General features: G+C 42.4%; 2 protein-coding genes across 3 annotated transcripts in view; both read left to right on the top strand.

Moving 5' to 3' along the window:
• RPL34 (ribosomal protein L34) overlaps nucleotides 1-23536 on the top strand; it is a 353120-nt gene that overhangs the window by 37089 nt on the left and 292495 nt on the right. The window contains exon 1 of one of the 2 annotated variants that reach the window (XM_069855549.1): nucleotides 6659-6668. The exons of the other annotated variant lie outside the window; for it this stretch is intronic. The gene's annotated coding sequence lies outside the window, so the exon portion shown is untranslated. Of the gene's footprint in view, nucleotides 1-6658; nucleotides 6669-23536 lie in introns of those variants that run through there. 2 annotated transcript variants of the gene reach the window in all.
• CYP2U1 (cytochrome P450 family 2 subfamily U member 1) lies at nucleotides 6412-20751 on the top strand. Its single transcript, XM_069854937.1, has 5 exons — nucleotides 6412-6808; nucleotides 10889-11521; nucleotides 16133-16294; nucleotides 17177-17344; nucleotides 17824-20751. The coding sequence occupies exons 1-5, from the start codon at nucleotides 6412-6414 to the stop codon at nucleotides 18000-18002; spliced, it is 1539 nt and encodes a 512-aa protein (XP_069711038.1). The 3' UTR covers nucleotides 18003-20751.

Raw genomic sequence — 23536 nt, 5'->3', positions numbered from 1 at the left:
CCAATTGAGGTTAATTTTCACAAATGGGTGAAGTGTGCTTGAAGGTGACATTTTTTTTTTAATTAAGTGGTCAGAAACCAGTCTGAAGTAAAGGCATCTTAACCAGTTGGCACCACACAGAGGCTTCTCTTGGAAAATAAAGTAGGTTGTACATATACAGGCTGAGAGCCATCTTTGCTTGTCATTTTGAATCCCTTTCCAGCTGAGGGCACAGTACCAAAGGTAGCAAGAGCTAAAAAGTGTAGGGAAAATAACTTAGAAACCAGAAAATGATGAAAAGGACTGAAGTAGACCACTGTAAAGCTAGTCATCGGAGAGCTGTGTTGTAATTCAACAGAGTATATAACCTGGTGTTAGTTAAAGTATGTGAGTTGCATTTAAAGTGAATGGGTCCAGTTTACTTTATAAATTATTGTTCTTTTTTAGAGATGGCAGAAACACTGAGAATATTGAGGCAATTTGTTTCCCTGCATACTTTTACCTTTACTGATGAAGTGTTTGTAGATGGACCTTAAAAGTACTGCTAAACTCAAACCCCTCTTCCATTTTGAGTAACTTGTTATTGGTGCTTTGCTTCTGTAAAAACTGGTTTTGCATTCCACTTTTTTCATAGCTTGCCACTCAAAATGCTGATTACACTTCAGCCTCAGCTGCTTTGGGCTCTGGTCTTAATTTAACTGCCTTTTCTAAATGGCTCAATACAGGAGAGCAAGGGTTTACATTTGAGAATGCTCCAAGACTAACGCTAAAGCCAAAAGGTGTTCTCATCAGACGTATCTTTGCCCATTTTGAAACTTGAAATAGTTTTCAAGTACAAAATCTAACATCCTAGGACATACTCCTTATCTCAGGAATCAGTCTTCACTCTTTAAATGTTTAGTGTGCTTGTTTGTGTTTATTTTCCTGATTGAGGAGAGCACGTACAAGATGAGAAAAACAGTTTCTGGGTGGTTTGTGAGGTCAGGGTCCCACCAAGGAACCTGAAAGTAAAAGAGGAAATAAGGTTTCTGCTGTATTTCTTGTGCCTTGTATGTGACTGAGGAGAACTCTAAATTTAGATTTCTGTAAAAACATTACAGGGCATCACTCTTAACTGCAACATCCGCATCAGCTGAGAAGTTTTCTTGCACAATTTCTCCTAGGTTGAATCCATAGCTCTGTACATGAATTGGAGCTATGTATCCAAACTGGAAAAACTAGGTGAGAAAAGCTGTTGACTCTTGTGGAACCCTAGATGATGATATAGGAATGCTGGAATATTTGTGTTAAAAAGATCTAATTTATGGCCTTTATATATAGCATTAGGGTCCAGTTCTGCAAATGCTGTATGGCATAGCGCCACAATAACAAATGACACTGTAATACTTAGACCTCTTGTGCTGTAGTTTCTACTAATGTTTGCAAGCTGGCCCTCATTTTTACTGAAATTGTTCATGGTTAGAAGGAGTTGGTCTCTATGTTGCAAAACTTTGAGGATGGTACTTTCTAGCATGTCAGCTGTTTGGGTTAAGTGAATGACAACTCAGTATTTTGGTTTGCTTTGTCCCATGAGATACTAGATTTGTGATTTGTAAGATGTTGCAATCCATGTTCACTGTGGAGAAAAAAAAAATATTTGCACTAGCTGTACTTTAAAAAGCAATAATGTCAGCATCTTGTAGCTTATATCTCCAAAGGTGCTATCTGTCATGATCACTTGCACTGTTGACCATGAATTTGGTAAAAATATGTTAAAGAAATTGTCCTATGTGGTTTACTTAGCACACAGAAGTTGGAATTTTTTATGGTTAGCCTGTGTAGTACTTTGCAATGCAATACTTTGCTGGGCTACTTACATGACCACACACATCTTTAAAAAAAATCAAAACCCTATGTCCACTTATGGTGCTAATGATCTCTTAATTATCAAAAGCCGGTGTTCTTAACTGTGAACATTCAGGAAAGCTGTTGTGACACCTTTTCAATAAAGGAGAATTTCTCTACACTTTAAGGCTGTTCCAAATGCTTTTTATATAAAAGTGACCCTTTTCTAACTCTGTTCTATAGATGAACAGCTGAATACTGTAGTAAGTATTTTTAATGCAGGAATACATTAGGAGTGTGTATGGGTCTAGACTACACAAAACATGAATTTTTCATAGATGCTTAGGATAGGCCAATATTTTTTTTTTAAAAAAAAAAGAACCTCTGACATCATCATTTTCAAAGCCTTGGAGACAGAAGGGATGTAAAATGAACAAAGCTATTAGGAGAACATGGGTTATGCAGTGTAAATCCATCTTGCTGAAACTTCTGAAAAACTAACTTGTGAAAGAACGTGACCATTAACCATAACAGAGGCAATTCTATAGTAGGACACAAAAAGCCCTCACATGAGAGATCTTTAAACTAGGATTGTTAAATTTGCAGAACAGCACAGTGACTTTCTAGCTTAGTTTTAAAGCTTCATGAGCAATCTCTTCTTAAGATGAAAAACTGTTTAGTGCCTTCTGTTGCAGAAGACAGTGTTGCTTCCCCCCTCCTTTGGTCATGATTTTGTTGCATTTAATGCAACAAAGCACTTCAGAGTCATTTCATGAGGCATCTTTGGGCAGCAATACCTACACTTTCTCTCCGTGGAGAATACAAAGCCTTTAGTTCTTGTTAAAGGCCACTTCTCAACTTGCAGTTGTAAAAGTGTCTGCCTGTAACACGTTTGGAAATACTAACAGTCTGCTCTGAAATAAGAATGATGTTCTTAATTGATACAGACAGGTTAACGTGCAGAGCAGGTGCCATGTCCAGGTACACAGTGAGTGACCAGGGTGCACATACAGCACTGCACACACACTGATGTTTTGGTCACTAAACCGCTGTTATTCATATACTAGAATAAGTTCTTTTGCATCATTTCTTCCTAGTACTTCAAGAAATAAACAAGCTTCTCTAACATCTATTTTATGGAATTTCTCTGTCTGTGGAAAGAATATTCCAGGTCTAGAGTAACTTTGTTTAAAGCAGAAACAAACCCACCATCTATGATGAAAAACACTGTGCCAGCCCTGCTTTTGTTGAGTGAAGACAGTAGTCTGTGTTGTGTCTTGCTACTTCTCTCAGCACTTGCTTTAATAGTAGGATGCTTGGAAGAGCCAAAGGTAGACAGTTCTAAGCCCCACTGAAATATAACTTCCCTATCTTTTAATTACTAGATGCTTCAGGAAAAATGGCTTGTCTTTTTTTAATTTACTAAAAAAGTGCAATATTTACAGAGCTATTGGGATAAATGGCTGTGTGCTTAAATGCCCTACAAAACCAAGACCTTCGTGAGCATGTGATGCGTGCTTGACTAAGAACAGATTTTTACCATTAGCATCTGCTGTGAGTCACAGAAACGCATTTGTCAGTGCACTAGTCTAACCCGGAGCTCTCAAGTATTTTCAATATTCTTTTGGCAAGGAGAGTGTTCTTGTGAATAAAGTGCCTGTGGAAATAAAAAGGTGCCTCCAAGTTGAAATAAAGCACATAAAAACACAGCCCATACTTGAAGGGAATGGGTGCTAACTCAACAGCTGTATTGAATAACTGGTCAAAAAGTGTTGATAGGATTCAAAGGCCAAGATAGTTTGAGAATGGAATATTATGTTGCTTTTGAGAGTTCACTGTGTTAATTAAACTTCCAGGGTTTGGGCCTTAACTCTAACTTTGTTATCTTTAAGTAAGTTACTTTGAAAGATGCTCTTTTAAAACCCTCATTTTAATTACAGACTTATGGAGTTTTTGTTTGCTTAGTAAATGGAGGGGTTTCTGCCTGTTAAAAGTAGAGTCACTAAATGCTTTGATTACTCAGTTTGGGGTGAAACAGTTTGAGGTATAGGTTTTCCATAAGTGCAGAATTAAATGGGGGTGATTTTTATTAAACTGATATTAGGGGAGAGGAGGAATGATGTCAAGGAAAAGCATCACATTGCTAAAACTTGCATATGTATTTATTTGGGGTATGCAGAATATTCAAGTGCTTGGTTTTATTTTGCTGCTAATTTTATGCTTTAAAAAGGGGCAATTTGATTCAAATTTTAATTGGAAAAAATGTTACTTTAATGTTTTACCAACTTCTGTTATATTTCTGTAGCAACATCCATTTAATGACACTTCAGTGTGAAGCTTAAATTTGATCAGTAAATTCACTTAAAACTATGAAAGTAGTTTCATTTTTATCAAAATTAACATAAAGTTTAATGTCTGGGCAACATAGAATTGGCCATGTGCCCCTGAATACAATCTTCCAGCTGCATATTGAGGCAAGGAGAGAATTTATCCTCAACTAGACTGGGAAGGAAGTGAGGCTAGATTACTCTTCTATAAAGAAAATGGGAAAAAAAGGTAATGCTTCAGCTGTACTGAATAGTATAGCTGGTTATTTTCGGATTGCAGAAATTAAACTTTACTTGGCTCAGCTTTAAAATGTTTCTAGTTCAGCTAAATTTTCACCTGTTTATCTGTATTTTTCTAATAGATGCATTTTATTGGTGTACATTGTAATTAACCACTGAATTTCTGCTAAATGCGGACAAAGAGAAGTGCATTCTGTTCTGCCAATTTAAATCCGTGATATTAGTTTTTCTACTTTGTTTCATCAGTTTCATCCATGGCTAGTAAAATATCCATTTGCTGTTTATATTAGATTAAAGAGAGATTGCATCCATTTGCCTTAATTGCTTGAAGGAAAGTTGACCTTGACCACTTCAAGCTCTATGTGTTTCTGAAATTCCTGTAACTTCTGTATAACTGCAATAAAACCTTTTTAATATAGTCCAGCTGCTATTTTAGAAGCCACTTGTCACTATTGTTGCTGAACATTCAACTATTTACAAAAAGTGTGTTGTGTTTTTTGTATGGATAAGCACCATTTTTTATTTGCCTTTTTGTTTCTTGGGGGTCACTTTTAAGGTGTTGTGCTTCTGTTTTGCATGTTTGTGTTTTCTTTTCCCTTTTTGTGAGGGAGAATTGAACGTGTTTACTGAAATCCATGATGCTGCAGCAAATGGTTTGGAAGTCCCATTTTTCAACATCTTAATTACCTTTGTGGAGATTAAATTTTAGGTTGTTGATCAGCTGCAGGAGGTGCATCAAGGTGTATTTCACAGGGAGGGGGAGGTTACCCTGAAAACCGGTCAGGCTTTGGGGAAGGGTTTTATTGTGGTATGGGATGGGGGGGTGGTATTTGTTTTCAGTTTGGTTTGGTTTTGGTTTCATTTGTTGTTTTGTTTGTTAGTTTGTTTTATGGAGAAGGATGAGGACTAAATCCACCTTCCTTCTCAGTGCTGACCTGCATCTGCCAAGCATTTAACTTAACCTAGAGCTGGACCCTGTTTTAGGTTAGTCCTTGGTCAACAGCTCAATATCCAGATGGGAGATGTGTGACAAGTGGGGTCCATTAGGGGTCTGTACTGGGACCAGTGCTGTTTAATATTTGCATTGATATAGACAGTGAGATTGAGTGCACCCTTAGCAAGTTTGCAGATGACACCAAGCTGAGTGGTGCAGTTATCACACCAGAAGGACAGGATGTCATCCAGAGGGCCCTGGACAGGCTGGAGAAGTGGGGCTGTGAGAACCTCATGAGGTTCAACAAGGCCATGTGCAAGGTCCTACACGTGGGTTGGGGCAATCCCCAATTTCAGTACAGGCTGGGGGATGATGTGATTGAGAGCTGGCCTGCAGGGATGGTGCTGGTTGATGAGAAGCTTGATGTGAGCCACCAATGTGGACTTGCAGCCCAGAATGCCAAACGTATCCTGGGCTGCATCAAAGAAGTGTGGACAGGAGGGCTGGCAGAGAGAGGATGATTCTGCCCCTCTATTCCTCTCTTGTGAGCCATCATCTGGAGTAGTGTGTCCAGTTCTGGGATTCATAACCTAAGAAGGATATGTAAGTGTTGGAACAGCTCCCGAGGAGGGCTATTAGATGATCAGAGGGCTGGAGCACCTTCCCCATGAGGACAGGCTGAGTTGAGGTTGTTCAGCCTGGAGAAGGCTCTGAGGAGACCTTATAGCGACCTTTCAGTACCTGACGGGGCTGCAGGAAAGCTGGGGAGGGACTGTTCACAAAGGCTTGTGGTGATAGGACTGGGGCGATGGGTATAAACTGAAGAGAGGCCAATTTAGACCAGAGATGAGGAAGAATTTCTTCAGGATGAGGGCGATGAGGCCCTGGCGCGGGTTGCCCAGGGAAGCTGTGGCTGCCCCATCCCTAGAGGTGTCCAAGGGCAGGTTGGGTGAGGCCTGGGGCAGCCTGGTCTAGCGGGAGGCGTCCCTGTCCCCGGCACGGGGCTGGCACGGGACGCTGTTCCAGCTCCCTTCCCGCCGCCCGGCGGGAGCTGCCCCCGGGCGCTCTTTTCCCGCCCCGCCCCCCCCGCCATCTTCCCCGGGCGGGATGGCGGCGGCCGCCTGGTGGTGCCCGGGCGGGGTGGCGGCGCTGCTGGCGGCGCTGTGCGGGCTGTGCTGCCGCTGGCTGCTGCTGCGGGGCCGGGCTGCGCTGCCGCCGGGGCTGCCCCCGGGCCCCGCGCCGTGGCCGCTGCTCGGCAACCTGGCGTTCGCGCTGCTGCCGCCGCCGCTGCTGCGGCGCTGGGCGCGCCCCGCCGCCTCCCCGCACGTCCTCCTGGCCGGGCTCGGCCGCGCCTACGGCGCCGTGTTCCGGCTCTTCGTGGGCAGCCGCCCCCTCATCGTCCTCAACACCTTCGCGGCCGTGCGGGAGGCGCTGGTGCAGAAGGCGGAGGCGTTTAGCGACCGCCCCGCCGTCCCCATCGTCCTCATCATCACCCGCGGCAAGGGTGAGCGGAGCCGGGGGGCGGGTGAGGGCGGGCATCCCGCCGGCCGAGGGTCCCGCCTGCTCGGGGCTTCCACCAGGGCGGGGGTGCTGCTCGATCTAGAGGACCCACCGGGAGAAAGCGTGGAGCTGTTGGAGGGTCGGGAGGCTCTGCAAAGGGGTCTGAACAGGCTCCACCGCTGGGCTGAGACCAATGGCATGAGGTTTAACAAGGCCACCAGACTGGGGGTCCCATCAGGTCTAGGACCTCACCAGATCAGGGATCCCTGCTTGGTCAAGGGGTCCCATCCAGTCTAGAATCTCACCTGGTTGGGGGTCACATCTAGTCAAGGGATCCAGCCCAGTTGGGGGTCCTGCCTAGTAAAGGGTCCTGGCTTAGTTGAGGGGGTCCCTCTTGCTCAGGAGGTCCCCTCTAGTCAAGGATCCCACCACGTTAGGGTTGATGCCTGGTCAGGAGTCCCACTCAGTCAAGGTATCCCATTCAGTGAAGAGTCCTGTGCGATCAAGGGTCACACCTGGTCAGGGGTCCGGTCCCATCAGGGGATCCCATCCAGTCAAGGGTCTCACCAGGTCAGGGGTCCCTGCCTGGTTGTGGGTCCCATCCAGTCAAGGTTCTCTCCAGGTCAGGCATCCCATCCAGTCAAGGGTCCCACTAGGTCGGGGATCCCACGGGGGCAGAGGTTGCATCCAGTCAAGGGTCTCATCCAGTCAGGGGTCCTGCTCAGTCAAGGATCCCACCCAGTCAACGGCTCCCGCCCAGTAAAGGGTCCCACCTGGTCAAGGATCCTTCCAGGTCAGGGGTCCTGCATAGTCAAGGGTCCCTCCAGGTTGGGGATCCCATCAGGTCAAGGGTCCCACTGGTTTGGGGATCATGTCCAGTCAAAGGTCCCACTTCATCAAGAGCTCCCTGCCTGGTTGAGAGTCCTACCTGGTTAAGGGGTCCTCTCCAGTCAGGGGTCCCTCCAGGCTGGGACTCACACCAGGTCAGGAGTTGCAGCCAGTCAAGGGTCCCAACTTGGTCAATGGGGGGGTCCCTGCCTTGTTGGAGGTCCCACTTGAGCAAGGTTACTGCCTGGTCAAGGATCCATCCAGGTCAGGGATCCCACCTGGTCAAGGGTCCTACTGGGTCGGGGGTCGTGTCTGGTCAAGGGTCCTACTGGGTCGGGGGTCGTTGTCTGGTCAAGGGTCCTACTGGGTCGGGGGTCGTGTCCAGTCAAGGAGTCCCACCTGGTCAAAGGGTCCTGCTTGGTCAAGGGTTCCTCCAGGTTGAGTGTCCCATCTGGCCAAGGGTCCTGCTTGGTTAAGGGTTCCACCAGGTCAAAGGTCCTGCTTGTTCAGGCGTCCCACTTGGTCAGGCGGTCCTGTCCAGTCAAGGGTTCCTCCAAGCTGGGGATCCTGCCGGGTCAAGGGTCCTGCTTAGTCAGGGTCCCGCTCACCCAGCGAGCCTGGTACGTCTGGCTTCTGGCATTTCTACACTAATCAGATTGACTAGCCCATGCAACCCTATAGCACGCTTCACACCATATTTTATAGCCTGTCTCACATCATATATTTTATCGTAAATACCTCAGAAATGTCTGTTTCAGCACCCCGGGAGCTGGGGTGGTGGAGCACTGGAACAGGCTCCCCAGGGAGGTAGTCGTGGCACCAAGCCTAATGATACTCAAGAAGCATTTGTACAATGTACTCTGGCATATGGCGTAGATTTTGGGATTGTCCTGTGCAGGGATATCAATGTTGGACTCAATGATCCTTATGGGTCCCTTCCAACTCAGGTAATTCTGTGATTCTGTGCTGGAATGAGCCATCCACTTGCTTTTTGTTTGTCAGAAAGCGTGCAGAGAGAAACGTGCCCTGCCCTTCAGAGAACACAGCATCCCTGTGAGCTCCACTGCGCCTGCCGTTCGTGACACTGGGGCCAGAATGCCTGATACTGTTACCTCTGCGTACAGGAGAGAGAATGGCATTTATGCAGGGATGTAAGGAACAGCTAGCAGGTCGCCTAGGGCCTCTCTGGTTTTAATTGTATCAGGAGAAGAAATCTTGAATGCTTTGGCAGCCGTATGAAATAATTGTTTGCATCCCCACTTCTTGCCAAGGTAACCATAGTGAGAGCAGGCTTCTGTGGAGCTTACCTGCACGCAAGCTCCTGTTCCTGAGATGTTTGCAGGTATCTTATTCTGCTTGTCAAAACTTACTGAGCATATTTGGGGTTTCTTCGAATAGGTCAAAGGAGAGTTTACTAGCTTTTGCCAAAAAAAAAAAGGGCATGGGACGTTTAAACACTTGAAGGCAGTATCTCAGTTAGAATTTCTTTATGCTTAGCTCTGTTACAGATCTCCATGTTTTTCAGTTTAGGAGGCGTAGCCCAGGGAGGCTTGTTAATGTCCTTACCGTGTTGTGAAACTTTTTTTTTTTTTTTTTTTTTTTGAGGCCAGGGAAGTCACTTGGTTATGTGCCTGAAACTTTTTATCTTCTGTTTTTTGCTGTAGCAGGAATACCCCTGTGAAGATAAGAGAAAAGTTGAGGGATCTTGTTTATTAAAAAGCAGTCAAGTACCATTGCTATTGTTGGTTTAAAGGATAAAAAAAAATGGTTATTGATATTGGTTTAATGATACTGATCTGAGACAGATCTTACTGGCCTGTAGGTGTTAGAGTGCATGAATATTTTTAGGTATGGTACATTCAGGAGGGACTGGGGGAGAAAAGGGGAGGAGCAGTTAAACATGAGATCAGTTTTAGTGGTGCTGTAAAACTGCGTGTTCAGGCTCGTGGCAGATTTCTTTTCTCTTGAACGCTGTGAATTTTGTGTGTTTCTTGGGTTTTGCATCTTCACTAGACTGTTCATCAACATGTTGACAGAAGAGTAGCCAGGGCAGTTAGCAGCTTCTGTGGGTGGATGTTCCAGAGGAGTCGCAAGTGTCAAGGAGGCAGTTGTCCTGAGCGTGCTGTGGCCAAGTACAGGGACTGTGCCAGCCTGTGCTGTGCTGTGGCAGGGATGTTATGTTGCTTTACATCTGGTTTTATCTGGAAGGTCACCATAGCTGCCCCCAGGCATGAGGACTGTTAGTATTGAAACATGGTGTATTTTTCTGTTGCTACTATCGTATGGCCATCTGTCTTCTTTTTAAATTTAACATTAAGATTTGCGGTTGGCAGAAGAGTCGATGTTGCTTGTATAAAGCAACTTTTTATTTCCATAAAAAAAACAGGTGGGGCATCACTTTACCAGAAGAACGAAAGCAGAACTAGCCCGTGTTTTGATGACTTTAAATTTTCTCAGGTTAACCATGGAGTATGTTAGAAACAGCAGGTCGTGTATTCGGTTGCAGTTCAGTATGTCTGGTGTGGTCTGTTAATTCAAAAAAAGAGATGTTTCTGTTTGTAAGCTGAGCAGTATTTATATTTGCAGCTGAGAAATTTAATGGTAGCTGTTTTGCAATGACACAAGCATGAAGAACATGTGCCTAGAGGCATCAAAACTGTTGAGATGCAAATCAAGTAGATTTTTGCCAAGTGACTCTAAACCTGTCTTCACCTTCCGTCTTTGCCACATGCGTATCCTGTATTTTGATTATAGTAAAGGAAGAACCTTGCTTATCGTAGACGTATGCACACATGCAAACAGTATTGACAAGTTTCTATAACACGAAGGGGCAAAGAAATGCGAACCTTTTTGTGTTTTAATATCTTCTGTTCTGCTTTGCTGAAGGAATTTGTATCTTGGAGCAGTGAGAAGAAAAGGCTATAGCTAACAGAGCTAACAGTTCCTACAAAATCATTACCATTTGTAATAAAGCATCTACAGTAACTTTTCTCCGCCTATTGGTGTCTTGCGAAGACTAATTAAACTACTGATGTAGGTGTTACATTCAATTCACCGATTGGGAAAACAAGGGCCAGGATTTCCTGATGCTATTGTAAAGAACCTAGTGCTCTTCCTTTACCTTCTAGCCTGCTGCTTGGGATAGATTTACTACATATTGTTTCCCTTTCTTCTGGCTCTTGGGTTGCCAGCCTGTCTAACTATTTCTTCTTGAAAATTGAGCATGTGGGTTTCAGACTCCCTGTTCCTCTTCCAGGTGTTATCTTTGCACCGTATGGCCCTGTCTGGAAGCAACAGAGGAAATTCTCCCTCTCAACACTGCGTCACTTTGGAGTAGGAAGACTCAGCTTAGAGCCTAAAATCATTGAAGAGCTCAAGTTTGTAAAGGAGGAAATGCTGAAGCACGGAAAGGATCCATTTAATCCTTTTCCAATCATTCGCAATGCAGTGTCCAATGTTATCTGTTCCATGGCCTTTGGCAGGCGTTTTGACTATGAAGATGATGAGTTCAAGACAATGCTGAAGAACATGGCCCGTGCTCTAGAGCTAAGTGTGAGCAGCCATATGATGCTGGTCAATATCTGCCCTTGGCTGTACTACCTTCCCTTTGGGCCTTTCCGGGAACTTCGGAAAACAGAATTAGATATTACTGCTTTTCTGAAGAAAATAATTGCACAGCACAGGGAAACTCTGGATGCAGCAAATCCCAGGGACTTCATTGATATGTACTTCATCCATGCAGAAGAAGAGAAGAATAACAAGGAAAGCAGTTTTAATGACGACTACCTGTTTTTTATCATTGGCGATCTCTTCATTGCAGGCACAGACACTACGTCCAACACAATTCTGTGGTGCCTGCTCTACATGTCTCTCTACCCAGAAGTACAAGGTAAGACTATTTTTATTCTGGGTGCTTTATTCCAGACTCTAAAGCTTCAGGTGGATGTTCTGAAACAGAAGCAAACAGGGACAGTAGAGAGGTCGTTTGGAGTGCAAATAGCACATGCATACAGGTAATTTGAAAAGTTGAAATATAAGCTATGTGAGATATGTGGTGGTAAGATCTGCTTTTATGCCTCCATAAGGAGGGAGGTTCTTGAGCCCAGCGGCAGAGTCTGGGGAGGTGAAGCACCACCTGCTGTAGAGGAAGATCAAATTAGGGTCAGCTTAAGGAAATTGGACTTACAGAAGCCCATGGTGCCAGCTGGTCAGTGTCACAGGAAGGCCTCTTGCCTTGAATGGTCATGGCAGTTGGGTGGGTTGCTGATGAAGATGGAGGTGGGGGAGAAAGACACAGGGAGCACGTGACCCCAGAGGAGAAGCAGAAGGAGCTGGGCTTGTTCAGTGTTAGGTGACTGAGAGGAGACCTTATGCTGTCTACAACTGCCTGATCAAAAGATGCCAAGACAATGGAGGCAGCTTCCTCTGAGGTGTGCAGGGGAGGGAAGAGAGACAGTAGAGGCAGTCTACAACAAGAAAATTCTGATCAGAGACTAGGAAAAAAAATTCCCAACAAAGACAGCAAGGAGTGCAACAGGTTGCGCCAAGAATTAACAGAATCTCCAATTTTGGAAGTATTCAGAACTTGGTGGGGTATGACCATGTGTAGGCTTATTTACCCTCAGAGTTAGATCCACCTTGAAAGATGACTTTGTTTTGAGTAAGGGTTTAGATCAGATGACCTCCAGAGCTTCCATGCAATCCAAATTATTCAGTGCTATGATCTGGTTACTGTTTGGGATAAAGTTCTAGAAAACTACTTGAAAGTTTTTGTGGATATGAAAAATACCAGTGGTGGTGGAGAGGTTACTATATTAAATTAGTTAGTTTTCAGGAATTATTAGGAAACACTTCCATCACCAAAAATTTAACATTAATTTTGACTAAATATTTTCCCATACTGAGTCTTGTTGCAGTACATTTGGTTGCAAAGCCAGCGTTTTCTTTAGTACTATTCAGCAATTTTAGATTTAGGTTGAGTTTAAGAAAAATAAAGCAGTTGATTTATTAATTTATTAGCAGCTTCTACTAATGTCCTACATGATTTCCACTGGGAACATTGTCAGTTATATGGAGACTGGAAACCTTGGCAGGACGTAGGGATTCTACTTAGGTTATTCTACCTTAGTTTATAGTAGTGAAGCATTTCCTAACGAGACTACTGCTTTTGCTAGACTTCTTGTTAACCTGAAGGGTAAACCTCAAATTATCCAAGAACAATATAAACCTGGAATTCTTCTGGCAAGTATTTGAGATTTTGAGGTTTTCATGTGCTGCAGCTGCTTTGCAAATAAGCAAATAGATACTTGTTTACAGCACCTATCTGTCTGGAATAATCTATTTAAATAGGTCAAGATCATAGTTTATTGCACAAATCAACCAAATTGTTGAGCAAAGATTGCGAAATAGGATATTGATTCAGTATACGGCAGAGAGTCCACTGAGGACATATGTGGAAAAAAAATTGTTGTGTAGGCTTATTCTTCTGATTTTACTGGCTGTGTGCTTAACTTGATATGCAGTTACGTGAACTAGATATGTTATAAATTACAGAAAGGATATCTAGAAGAATTTTGTGTTTGTTTCTTTTTTTAACCCCTTTCCTGATTGCCTGCTACTGTGCATGTATATGCACGTCAGTTTTCTCTGCTGATCTTGTTATATTTTTATTGCCTCCGATTTCCCCTTTTTCTTATGCCTTGGCTGTTGTCAATATAAATAAGCTTGGGGGTCCACAGTGTATCACTTAAAACTAAGTGATGTCATTTTCTTACTTCTAGTATCCCATTCCTTATGTATCTTCATTGCCTGGGGGTCATGTTTGGTTGGGTGTTTCTTTTGCTTCCTGATAATCTGTTTCTCTTATCCCCTAGCTGAGACACCTGAATTGCATAACTTTTAGCAGTAGCAAATGTTGCAGATGCTTTCTGGAAAGACAAATTAAGGGCTATTATGAAGAAATCTGTGGAAGACAGTTTAGCTTTTTACATGAAAAATGAGAAGGGTGGGTGTACACGTGTGTGTGCATGTCTGCTTGTAGGGAGGCAGTGGGCAGTATTTGGGTTGGTCTGCTCCCTGACTTGATTATAGTCCTTGATTTAGAATCATAGAATCATAGAGTCATAGAATAGTTTGGGTTGGATGGGACCTTAAAGATCATCTAGTTCCAACCCCCTGCTATGGGCCGGGACATTCCCCTGCATCAGGCTGCTCAAGCTCCCATCCAATCTGGCCCTAAACACCTCCAGAGATGGGGCATCCACAACTTCCCTTGGCAGCCTGTTCCAGTGTCTCACCACTCTCATGGTGGAGAAATTTTTCCTAATGTCTAGTCTAAATCTGCCCTTCTCCAGTTTGTACCTATTCCCCCTTGTCCCATCAACACAAGCCTTTATGAAATAGTCCCTCTCCAGCCTTCTTGTAGGCTCCTTTAAGGTATTGGAAGGTCGCTATAAGGTCTCCTCAGAGCCTTCTCTTCTCCAGGCTGAACAACGCCAACGCTCTCAGCCTGTCCTTACAGGGAAGGTGCTCCAGCCCTCAGATCATCTTTGTAGCTCTCCTCTGGAAGTGTTCCAACAGTTCCATATCCTTCTTATGTTTAGGATTTCAGAACTGGACACAGTACTCCAGATGGGGTCTCACAAGAGAGGAATAGAGGGACAGAATCACCTCCCTTGACCTGCTGGCCACCCTTCTTCTGATGCAGCCCAGGATACGGTTGGCCTTCTGGGCTGCGAGCGAACACTGCCAGCTCGTGTTGAGCTTCTTATCACCCAGCACTCCCAAGTTCTTCTCCACAGGTCAGCTCTCAATGACATCACCCCCTGTCCTGTACTGAAATTGGGGATTGCCCCAACCCATATGTAGGACCTTGCACCTGGCCCTGTTGAACCTCATGATGTTCTCACAGGCCCGTTTCTCCAGCCTGTCCAACTGACTTCTGAAGATCTGTGAGATTTTTAAACAAATGAAAGTGGAGCAGTTCAAACAACATGTTGTTAGCAGAGAACTCTTGAAGTCTCTGTTTTTGCAGTTGATGATGTGAGCGGCGGTTTGGCTGCTTTCTGTATAGTTCCACATGTCTTTACAAACTCTGAAGTGTTGTTCAGAATAAAATGCTGGTGTGACGTTTGGTATGAGACAGTCTCATTATTATTTTTTTTCTGTTATATTGAAAACTTTACTCATTTAAATTACTGTCGATGTGCATACCAGAATAGAGGGCTGTAGTGTAGGCTCATAGCAGGTTCTTGAGAGCCACACTCTTATCAAATCTCTTGCTGTTGAGGTATTTTTTACTGCGCTCCTCATTTGGGAACTTGTCTCCTAGCAAACCCAGCAGGTGGCAGCAAGTGTTCATTGAAGACAGTTAGTATGGTATTGCTGAATGCTTCTGTGGAAACAGAGAAACTTTTAGCTTTGAGCTTTTATTTACTCCTGAATCAGTGCTAAGGAGAGAAAAGCACAAAAACTCAGAGCATCAGCAGCCTGAGTTCTTGGTCTTGGCAAAGGCTGGCAGGACAATAGCAGAGGCAATATTTAGGTCATCAAGTGTAAAAAATGAAAACTGACTTAAATTATTTTTGATTGAAGGTTAATTTTGAGGTCTCCTCTTTCAAGATTTTGTTTTGCTTTGTAGCCTGATTCCAGGTTACCTGGAAGAACAGGCATATTATGTTGTACATGGGTGAAGCATATCTCGCATCTTGGGAACATCTATGAAGAGAATTACTTTTATGCTGAGCCTTTACTGAGAAGGAAGGGGCAAACAAATATTTTGACACTTTATGCCTCACATGAGTGAGAGGGGAGATTTTCCTTTGCAGAAGGGCTGTGTGAGGGAAGTAGCATCTGCTGCTCCCTGTCGGGGGAACTGAGGAGTAGGTGAATTTGAGTTTTGTGAATAGGAAGTAGGAAACAGCAAGAGCAAGTTAAATGGCGTCAGTGCTTGTAATAAGAGCATCAGAATTCCTGCTCCAGAATAAAGTATCTAAAGCAACTGCATGAAAAACTTTCCCATCTCTGCACCACCTTTGCCATTTTTGAGAACTGTATCTCTCCAGGGACAGGGGTCGGCTCAGGCATGCACTGCATGCAGTCTCTCTCCTCTTTTTTTTTATTCGAACGCAGGCCAGAAGCTTGATGTTTTCACCATTCAAAGTACTGTGTAGTTAAACTTTTAAACTAAGGTTATGAATACTTTTAGAAATGGAGCAGAACTTTTCTGGTACTTTTCCAATACAGAAGTGCTAGCAATGTCTGTCATCTCAATAGCTTTACTCTTGACAGTTGTTAAGATTGCATTTGGTTGTTTTGTTCTTAACCAACTCTGTTCTTAAGGCTTATGATGGCATAGTTACTTCAGCTAGGGATCATGTGTCATGTAGTCATTTTTGACAAATCTATGTAAACAATGAAGCACGGGCAAATGAAATTGAGATGATGTCTTCTTGCATATTGTGCATCTTTTCTTTTTATTTTTCTCACTCCTTTTGAACAGAGAAGGTTCATGCAGAAATTGAAGCAGTTCTAGGACGTGACAAAGTTCCCTCTCTTACCCACAAGGCTCAAATGCCCTTCACAGAAGCCACCATTTTGGAAGTGCAGAGGATGACTGCAGTTGTTCCCCTTTCTATTCCTCGAATGGCCTCAGAAACTGCTGGTAAGCGTTATTAGAGATTTGTTAATACAGCATTTCTTTTGTGGGTGAAAGTCTGGTGGGGTATCTAGTGAGAATCTGCAAAGACCTTGTTTATGTATTAGACATGTAATCCAAGTATGTAAAATGCCACTTAGAGACAGTAGGTGGGCTTGAGATACCCCTCTATTTAAGCAGCATGTCTGACCGAACATCCAGAAGTTTTCTAATTTAGAGCCATTTCTTTTCTGCGGGTCAGCTTGTGTTGACTGATGTGCTTAGTGGTAGCTGGCAGTTGGGACTCCACCTTTGTACCTGAAATAGCAGAGTTGGTTTTGGCCATCTGACGCAGAGGTCTGAAAGCATCAAATTGAACCTTGAAAGGTTTGTGCTGTTGAGCTTTGCATCTACAGAAAACAATAAAGAATATCGTTTTCCAAGTCATCTTGTTGGCTCCATGTTTTCATAAACATAGCTGGACACTGGCTGAAGTGAGTGGAGGTAGCAATACTTGGCTTTCAAACCTAGTACTGAGCTGATCTGCTTTTTTAAATGTTTTGGCTTGCAGGACAGTGAAGTGCAAAAAGCTGAAATTAAGCTAGTCACTTCAAAACCGTTTTGTGATGAAAGCTCAAATGTATTTCTAATGATTGCTGCGGCCTTCTCCCTACTGGCAGCTGTTAGTGTAACTCGATGTCTTTCCAACTACTCTGACCTGTGTGATTCTGATCCAGGCAGTCTAGGAGAGATCACCTTTGCCTTAAGCTCCCGCTTCATTTGCAGCCCACAGCTAGGGATCTGTATCATTTTATGACACCTTCTAGTCATCTCTTTAATAAGTAAAAGTCTCTTACGTTTACTTCTAGCAACTTGTCAGATCATTTGTCTCTGTGCTTTTGTTTAAAGTGCTGCAGGGATATACTATTCCGAAAGGCAGTGTGATCGTGCCCAACTTGTGGTCAGTACACAGAGATCCTAACGTTTGGGAGAAACCAGATGAATTTCAACCATTGAGATTTCTGGATGAAAATGGCCAGCTAATTAAGAAAGAGTCATTCATTCCTTTTGGAATGGGTAAGATATCCACATGCAGCCAGCAGCTGATGGGGGTGGGGTTGGTGTTTCAAGTGTAGGGCCTTGGAGGTGTGAGATGTGAAAGTTGCACGCAGGACCAACTACAGAGCTTGTTCTATTATTACGGTTCTTGGCTTGCAAAATGGGTTGTATTCCTGAAAGCTCCAATTGTCAAACAGAAATGAGAAATGTTGACTTGTTCTTCGACAAAACTTTTGCTGTATTGTAAATTGTTGTTTTAAATTTAATAATTAAAAATAATATACATTGCTGATGTAAATGCTGTTAATACGAAGCAGTATAGCTGAGCAAGGCTTAGACTCAAATATGGGAGACCAAAGCTTCAGAGTTCATAGCTTGATAGTAGCTTGAGCCTTTCTGTGTTTGGACTGTGCTAGCATGGGAATTGCATGTGTGATAACAAATGGATCAGCAGTATACAAACAGTAATATATTTGTCTTTTCTAACTGTTCTTTAGGTAAACGTGTGTGCATGGGAGAGCAGCTGGCAAAAATGGAGCTATTCCTAATTTTTGTAAGTCTAATGCAAAGTTTTACCTTTTTGTATCCTGAAAATGCTGCAAAGCCATCTATGGAAGGAAGGTTTGGTTTAACTTTAGCTCCGTGTCCATTCAATATAATAGCTTTGAAGAAATGATATAATGTCAAAAACGATTAAACAAAGAAATACTTTGCTTTTAAAATCCAGCTTTGTTTTGTTTCCATCTTATTTTGCTACTTTCTTTCCAGAAAAACACCAACTGCACAGACTTTCATAGTCAGTGAGAATGATCCATGTGCACTTCTGGAAAGACATTTTTATTTTTGTGTCAGCTGTTACATTCCACAAATGGACTGACAGCCTAGTTTGCAATTTGATATTAAAACTTGATGTTCTTAACTCCTCTGTTATAAGCTATTACTATCAGTTTGTCAAATATTAGTTATGGGAGAATGGTCCAAACCATCTGTTAATGCTTTAGCAAATAGTAATTGTTATTTTGGTAAAAGCAGTACATAAACATTTAATTTGCCAGATGAGTGAAGGACATCGCCTAATACAAAAAGGATTAATGAATGGAAGAGTATTAGCATTTTCTATGTTAAAGCAACATTATAACTGAGCTTAAAAAATGACAAATACTTTTCGGAAATGACTGAATTACACTTCTTGTAACCTTGGAGGATTCTTTCTTGCAACTGAATCACAGGTGTAGATTGGATCGAATCAGTCTGAATTCCTGGATCCAAACAATCTTGACTATCAGAGCTTGTTATAAACAAGCAGGCATCAGCTTTTAAAAATCCAGGCTTGGAAGCCAAGTAAATCCTTGAATATTACCATGTTCTTAACATAAAAGCAGTGTGCAGTGTCTGGATGCAGATATTTTATCTCAGAATATAAATGAGAGAAGATTTCTCTAACAAGAAACAGCAGAAATCTGTTCTCTCTGCTACTAAGCAGATACTGAAGATGACATCTGTGCTGCCACTTCACATTTGCTGTTTTCCCCATGATAGCAGTGGCATCTTGTTTTATGGCTGCAGTCTAGGTGGAACCAACAGCCTGTTCATCAGGGAAGACTCTACATGCACAATCCTGAAGTTCGGGCTTGCACTCGGGTCTTTAACTTATAGGCACTGTAGCTGGTACTGCCACAACCTGTTTGGCTTTGGGAACTGGAGCCTTCACGAATAGGACACTGCAGGTGTAGGTCTTAGACATTTAGGCATGGAACATGAGGAATCTGACAAAACTGAGGTTTGCGTATGAAGGCATTCTATCTAGTACCTTCCATATGGTGTTAAAAGATCTCTAATTCATATAATATCAGTGTATCAGTACCTTACTTTCTTCACGTGCAAAATTAGGTGTTCCAGAAGGGGGCGCTCAATCTTGTCTCTTATTTGAAGGACGTTTAAAGTGCTCTTTTGGAGGACATGTAACAATTAACTTTTAAATAATTGTTCTTAATCATCCTTAAATCTCTTTATACGTCTTTTGATCTAGCAGAATTTCACATCAGATATAATAAGTGCGTATGTACTCTTCTAAGGAAACACTGGCTTTCTAATGTCAAGCTCACAAGAGTGGAATGTGAAATTGACTGTAAAGTAGAATTAGGTATTCCATAGCAGAAACTAAACCTAAATTGCAAAAGAAGAGTCTACTCTTCATCTTTAAATTAATCTCTAGTTTTGTCACTTTTTAACTTCTAAAAGCCAGGTAGTGCCTAGCAAAGACTCTAAGATCGTTAATTTGGATTTAAATTAATGTCTTCTGTTAGTTGTTTTGAACAACAGAGTGGCTTAATTTCTGAATGACCTATTTGGTTGGTCAGATACCCCATTGTTTGTGAGAGATCTTCCAATTCTTATATAGGCTAACTTTTGACTTAATAGGTTAGCCTATGCTCATGTTACTTTTTTTTCTGTGTCTGAACTTTTTGAAAAGCCCATAGCATATTAACAAGTTGAATTTTGTACCAGTGCTGGTAGACTTGCACTAAAAGCTGACATTATTGCAGTAATAAGCACTTATTTCTTTAACTTTCTCTTTTTCCAATGAATAAATAGCTTCTTTACAGTTGGGATTTTTCTCTGGAAAATCTTGTTAATATATGCTTAATTGCAAAGCTAAAATTAAGTGTTGATAATGTTTATCTTTCTGTTGAAATGCCTATTTAAGCAACATAATGATGTTGGTGTGCAACTGATCACTTTATATATAATACTTGTCCTTTTAATGAATGAGGACACATTTGAAAAGCACTTTAGTATGTTTTATTTTACAGAGTCCAAAGAAGACACAATTCATGCAATTCCCTAGTGTGTGAGATTGTACATATTTGTGCTCATTTTGGCTGCTGGGTTTAGTTTAAAATGTCACTTTTGAAAAATATCCTTCAAGAATTGTCCTTCTACAAACAGTATTTTGAAATGTGGGTTTTGGTTATACCTATAATCAAACGCTGCATAGTGTGACAAGCTAAAAATAGTGATGTGAAGGTGCAACCATGTCAGTATCTGTTAGAACGCAGGACACTGTTGGAAAGGACAGTATTGATGCCTTTCGTGCATTCCAGACGTACTGAAATTTTCACAGGATGCCATGAAAGTAGCTAAACAATAGCATAAAAGCAACATAATTTTTGTGGTATTAAAAATATGTTGCCATCTCTGGTAAACTGTAAGTAGAGTTGTAGCAGATTTGGTCTGTATTTGTCAATGTATCCTTCCCCTTCCCTTTTTAAGCAGAGGAAGCACCTCAATTGCCTTACTGGAAAAATGTTTGTTTATATAAATGTATAATTATTTCTGAATGCTGAGAATGTCTTTATTTCTAAAAATGACTTCAGACTTTGCTTCCGTGTAATTTTATTTTTAATAAAGTAATTCGCAAATAAGCATTTGACAGCTTTGTGTAGTCGTTTTCTTGAGTTCCACTTGTTGACTAAGCTTGTGATTTTGAGTGTTTTACATCTTACAGAAAAAAGCTTTTGAGCAAGAAGATGTTACTGAATGTTTTGGATGAACAGTCAAGGAGGTGGAGAAATGAAGTGATACTGGAAAAATACAGTGCCAGGCATTATGTCTGTTCATTCTCTCAATGCAGTTTTAAAAACAATTACTCAGAATAAAAGGAGAGGGAAGGTTAGAGATGAGGGAAATAACAGGGTGAGTGAGTTATCACCAGGAGCGCACTCTAAGGAATGAGGTGGGAATGAAAACCACAGTCAGATTTGAGGTGTATTTTTGTTGGACACCTGGCATAGAAGGCTTCACAGAGTGGAGGGTGGAGAGGGAATGGGGATGCCCAGGGAGAGCCTAGGGTGGGAGGCAGGAGATCCTTGCACATGGCAAGGAAGGGCTGAGGAGGAGGCAGCTGACACGCTTGTGGTAAAGGAGTGGAAGTGAGCACTGCCATGTACGGAGAGCTGGGTGCTCAGGAGCAGCAGTGGTATGTGGAAATCCTGCATCTTACACCCTGGAGTTAGGCTGCAGGTAATTTGGCAAGGTGTTATTTTTTAGGGAGTTTCCTTAGTTACCTGCTCAGCTGCCACTTACACACACAAGGAACAGGAACTCTGAGTCTCTATTTAGGTAAAGCTGTTTTTAGCAGCCACTTACTGCTCCTGGTTAATCTGTTGTCAGATGAGGCTGAGTGAGGGAAGGGGGACTTTTTTGCATTGCACTTTTGGTACCAAATGCAGACATACGAGAATATTTCACTTCTCATTTGAAGAAAACAAGTTGTTTAATGTTTACCCCCATGCTGACTCAGGCAGAATACGCGGTAATTGCTGTGTGGTCAGCTGCCGCTACTGCTGATTTGAAGTGCCGGTTGTTCTGGTGATAAAGGAATTAGATGGAAACCGATGGTGGTCTGCATCTAACATGATGCAATTCAGCCATTAGTATTTATAAAAGGAAGGATTTGATTTTTGTTTTACTGATTTTGTTTTTTTCTTTTTACCGTATTGTTTGTGCTAATGATACTGAATATGCCAGCAAATAAAACTCTCTAAGACTTGTTTTGGAGTTTTGGTAAGCAAGCATCTTTTATCAGGCCTGCACAACACGAGGCAGTCATCTCCATCAATTGTGTGCAAAAAGACAAATGCTAATTAACAGAATATATTTACCAGAAATCTCAAGCATATTCTATTACTTTTCAAGGTCTAATTTTAATGTTATTATGAAACTTCACAACAGTCAAAACTCTTGCTAATTTGGAGTTGGCTCCAGCGCTGCCTGACCTTGGATTTAAGGCAGGAAGAAAACTCCAAACAGCAGTGATTACAGAAGAGACATCAGCTCAGCACATACCATACTTCACACAAGACAGTGTCTGGAAAAAATACCGACTAAAAGAAAATATGCTTTCAGAGGGACATTCTGTCCAGCTTTCGAAGAGCACAATTACTTACATGAAATGTAACTGTACTTTAGCTTAAATAAAAATATTCCACTTTTTGCAATAGTAACTACTTCTTGTATCAAATCCATCCTTTTCTTTTTGGACCTTTGATTCTCATCTAAAGTTCCACACCACCCTTCTACCCACCTTTTATCACTAGCCTGAAAATGAAATGGCCTCAAGTTGTGCCGGGGGAAGTTTAGATTGGATATTAGGAAAAACTTCTTTACTGAAGGAGTGGTGAGGCATTGGAGCAGGCAGCCCAGGGAAGTCACCATCCCTGGAGAGGTTCAAAAAACATGTAGATGTGGTGCTTCGGGACATGGTTTAGTAGGCATGTTGGTGTTGGGCTGATGGTTGGACTTGATGATCTTAGAGGTCTTTTCCAACCTTAACAATTCTATGATTCTACAATTCTACGAAATCCCCTGCCAGTTTGGAACTACTCTTATTACAGAGTGCTTCCAACGCTGAGAAACCACGCTGCTGCAGCAAGAATGCGAGCACGCTGGAGGCAACGCAATGACCTCTGTGGTGAAGGATGGACACAAGAGCAGTCCCTGCACCAAGCCAGGCAGGGGCCAGTGGGGACTGTGCCCCATATCCAGCCCTGTTCCTGATACAATAACTAATTACTATTCCAAAAAGTGGAATATCTGATGTAAGCTGAAGTAGAGCTAAGTTCATCTAAGTATTTTTGAAAGTTAGAGTGTCCCTCTGACAGCATGTTTTCTTTCAGACAGTGTTTTTCCAGACACTGTTCATTCTTTGAAGATGATAACGTCTTGTGTGAATGTGCTGAACAAGTGTCTCTTCTCCCTCAATCCCCTCTGCAGCCTTTCCCCATCCCAAATTCTAGGTCAGGCAGACCTGGCTCTGAAGATCCAAATCAGCCACAGTTTTGACTGCTGTGAAGTTCATAATGACACCAGCAGCAGTTACTATTACAAAAGTGAAATATCTTTGATTTAAGCTAGAGTTAACTTCCACCCAAGCAATTATGCTTCTTTTCCCTCTGCCACCTTTAAACTTTCTTAGAGCCAGGTTGGATGGGGCCTTGGGCAGCCTGATCTAGTGGGAGGTGTCCCTGCCCATGGCAGGGGCCTGGAATTAAATGATCTTTAAGGTCCCTTCCAACCCAAACCATTCTATTATTCTATAATTGTAATTTTTTGAAAGCTGGATAGAATGTCCCTCTGACAATGTGTTTGCTTTAAAATGGTGTTTTTCCAGACACTGTCCATTCTTTGGAGATGATAATGTCCTGTGTC

Source organism: Phaenicophaeus curvirostris, chromosome 4 (genome assembly GCF_032191515.1).
Source record: "Phaenicophaeus curvirostris isolate KB17595 chromosome 4, BPBGC_Pcur_1.0, whole genome shotgun sequence".
NCBI classification, from domain to species: Eukaryota; Metazoa; Chordata; class Aves; order Cuculiformes; family Cuculidae; genus Phaenicophaeus; species Phaenicophaeus curvirostris.
The sequence above is the reverse complement of the archived record's forward strand: the minus strand, read 5'-3'. Positions and strand labels throughout refer to the sequence as shown.

What these genes read in the sequence shown, in the direction of transcription:
- CYP2U1 (XM_069854937.1), top strand. Translation starts at nt 6,412, where the DNA reads ATGGCGGCGGCCGCCTGGTGGTGCCCGGGCGGGGTGGCGGCGCTGCTG. An exon ending in AATGGCCTCAGAAACTGCTG is followed by an intron (nt 16,295 to 17,176) that starts GTAAGCGTTATT and finishes TTTTGTTTAAAG; the next exon opens with TGCTGCAGGGATATACTATT. An exon ending in ATTCATTCCTTTTGGAATGG is followed by an intron (nt 17,345 to 17,823) that starts GTAAGATATCCA and finishes ACTGTTCTTTAG; the next exon opens with GTAAACGTGTGTGCATGGGA.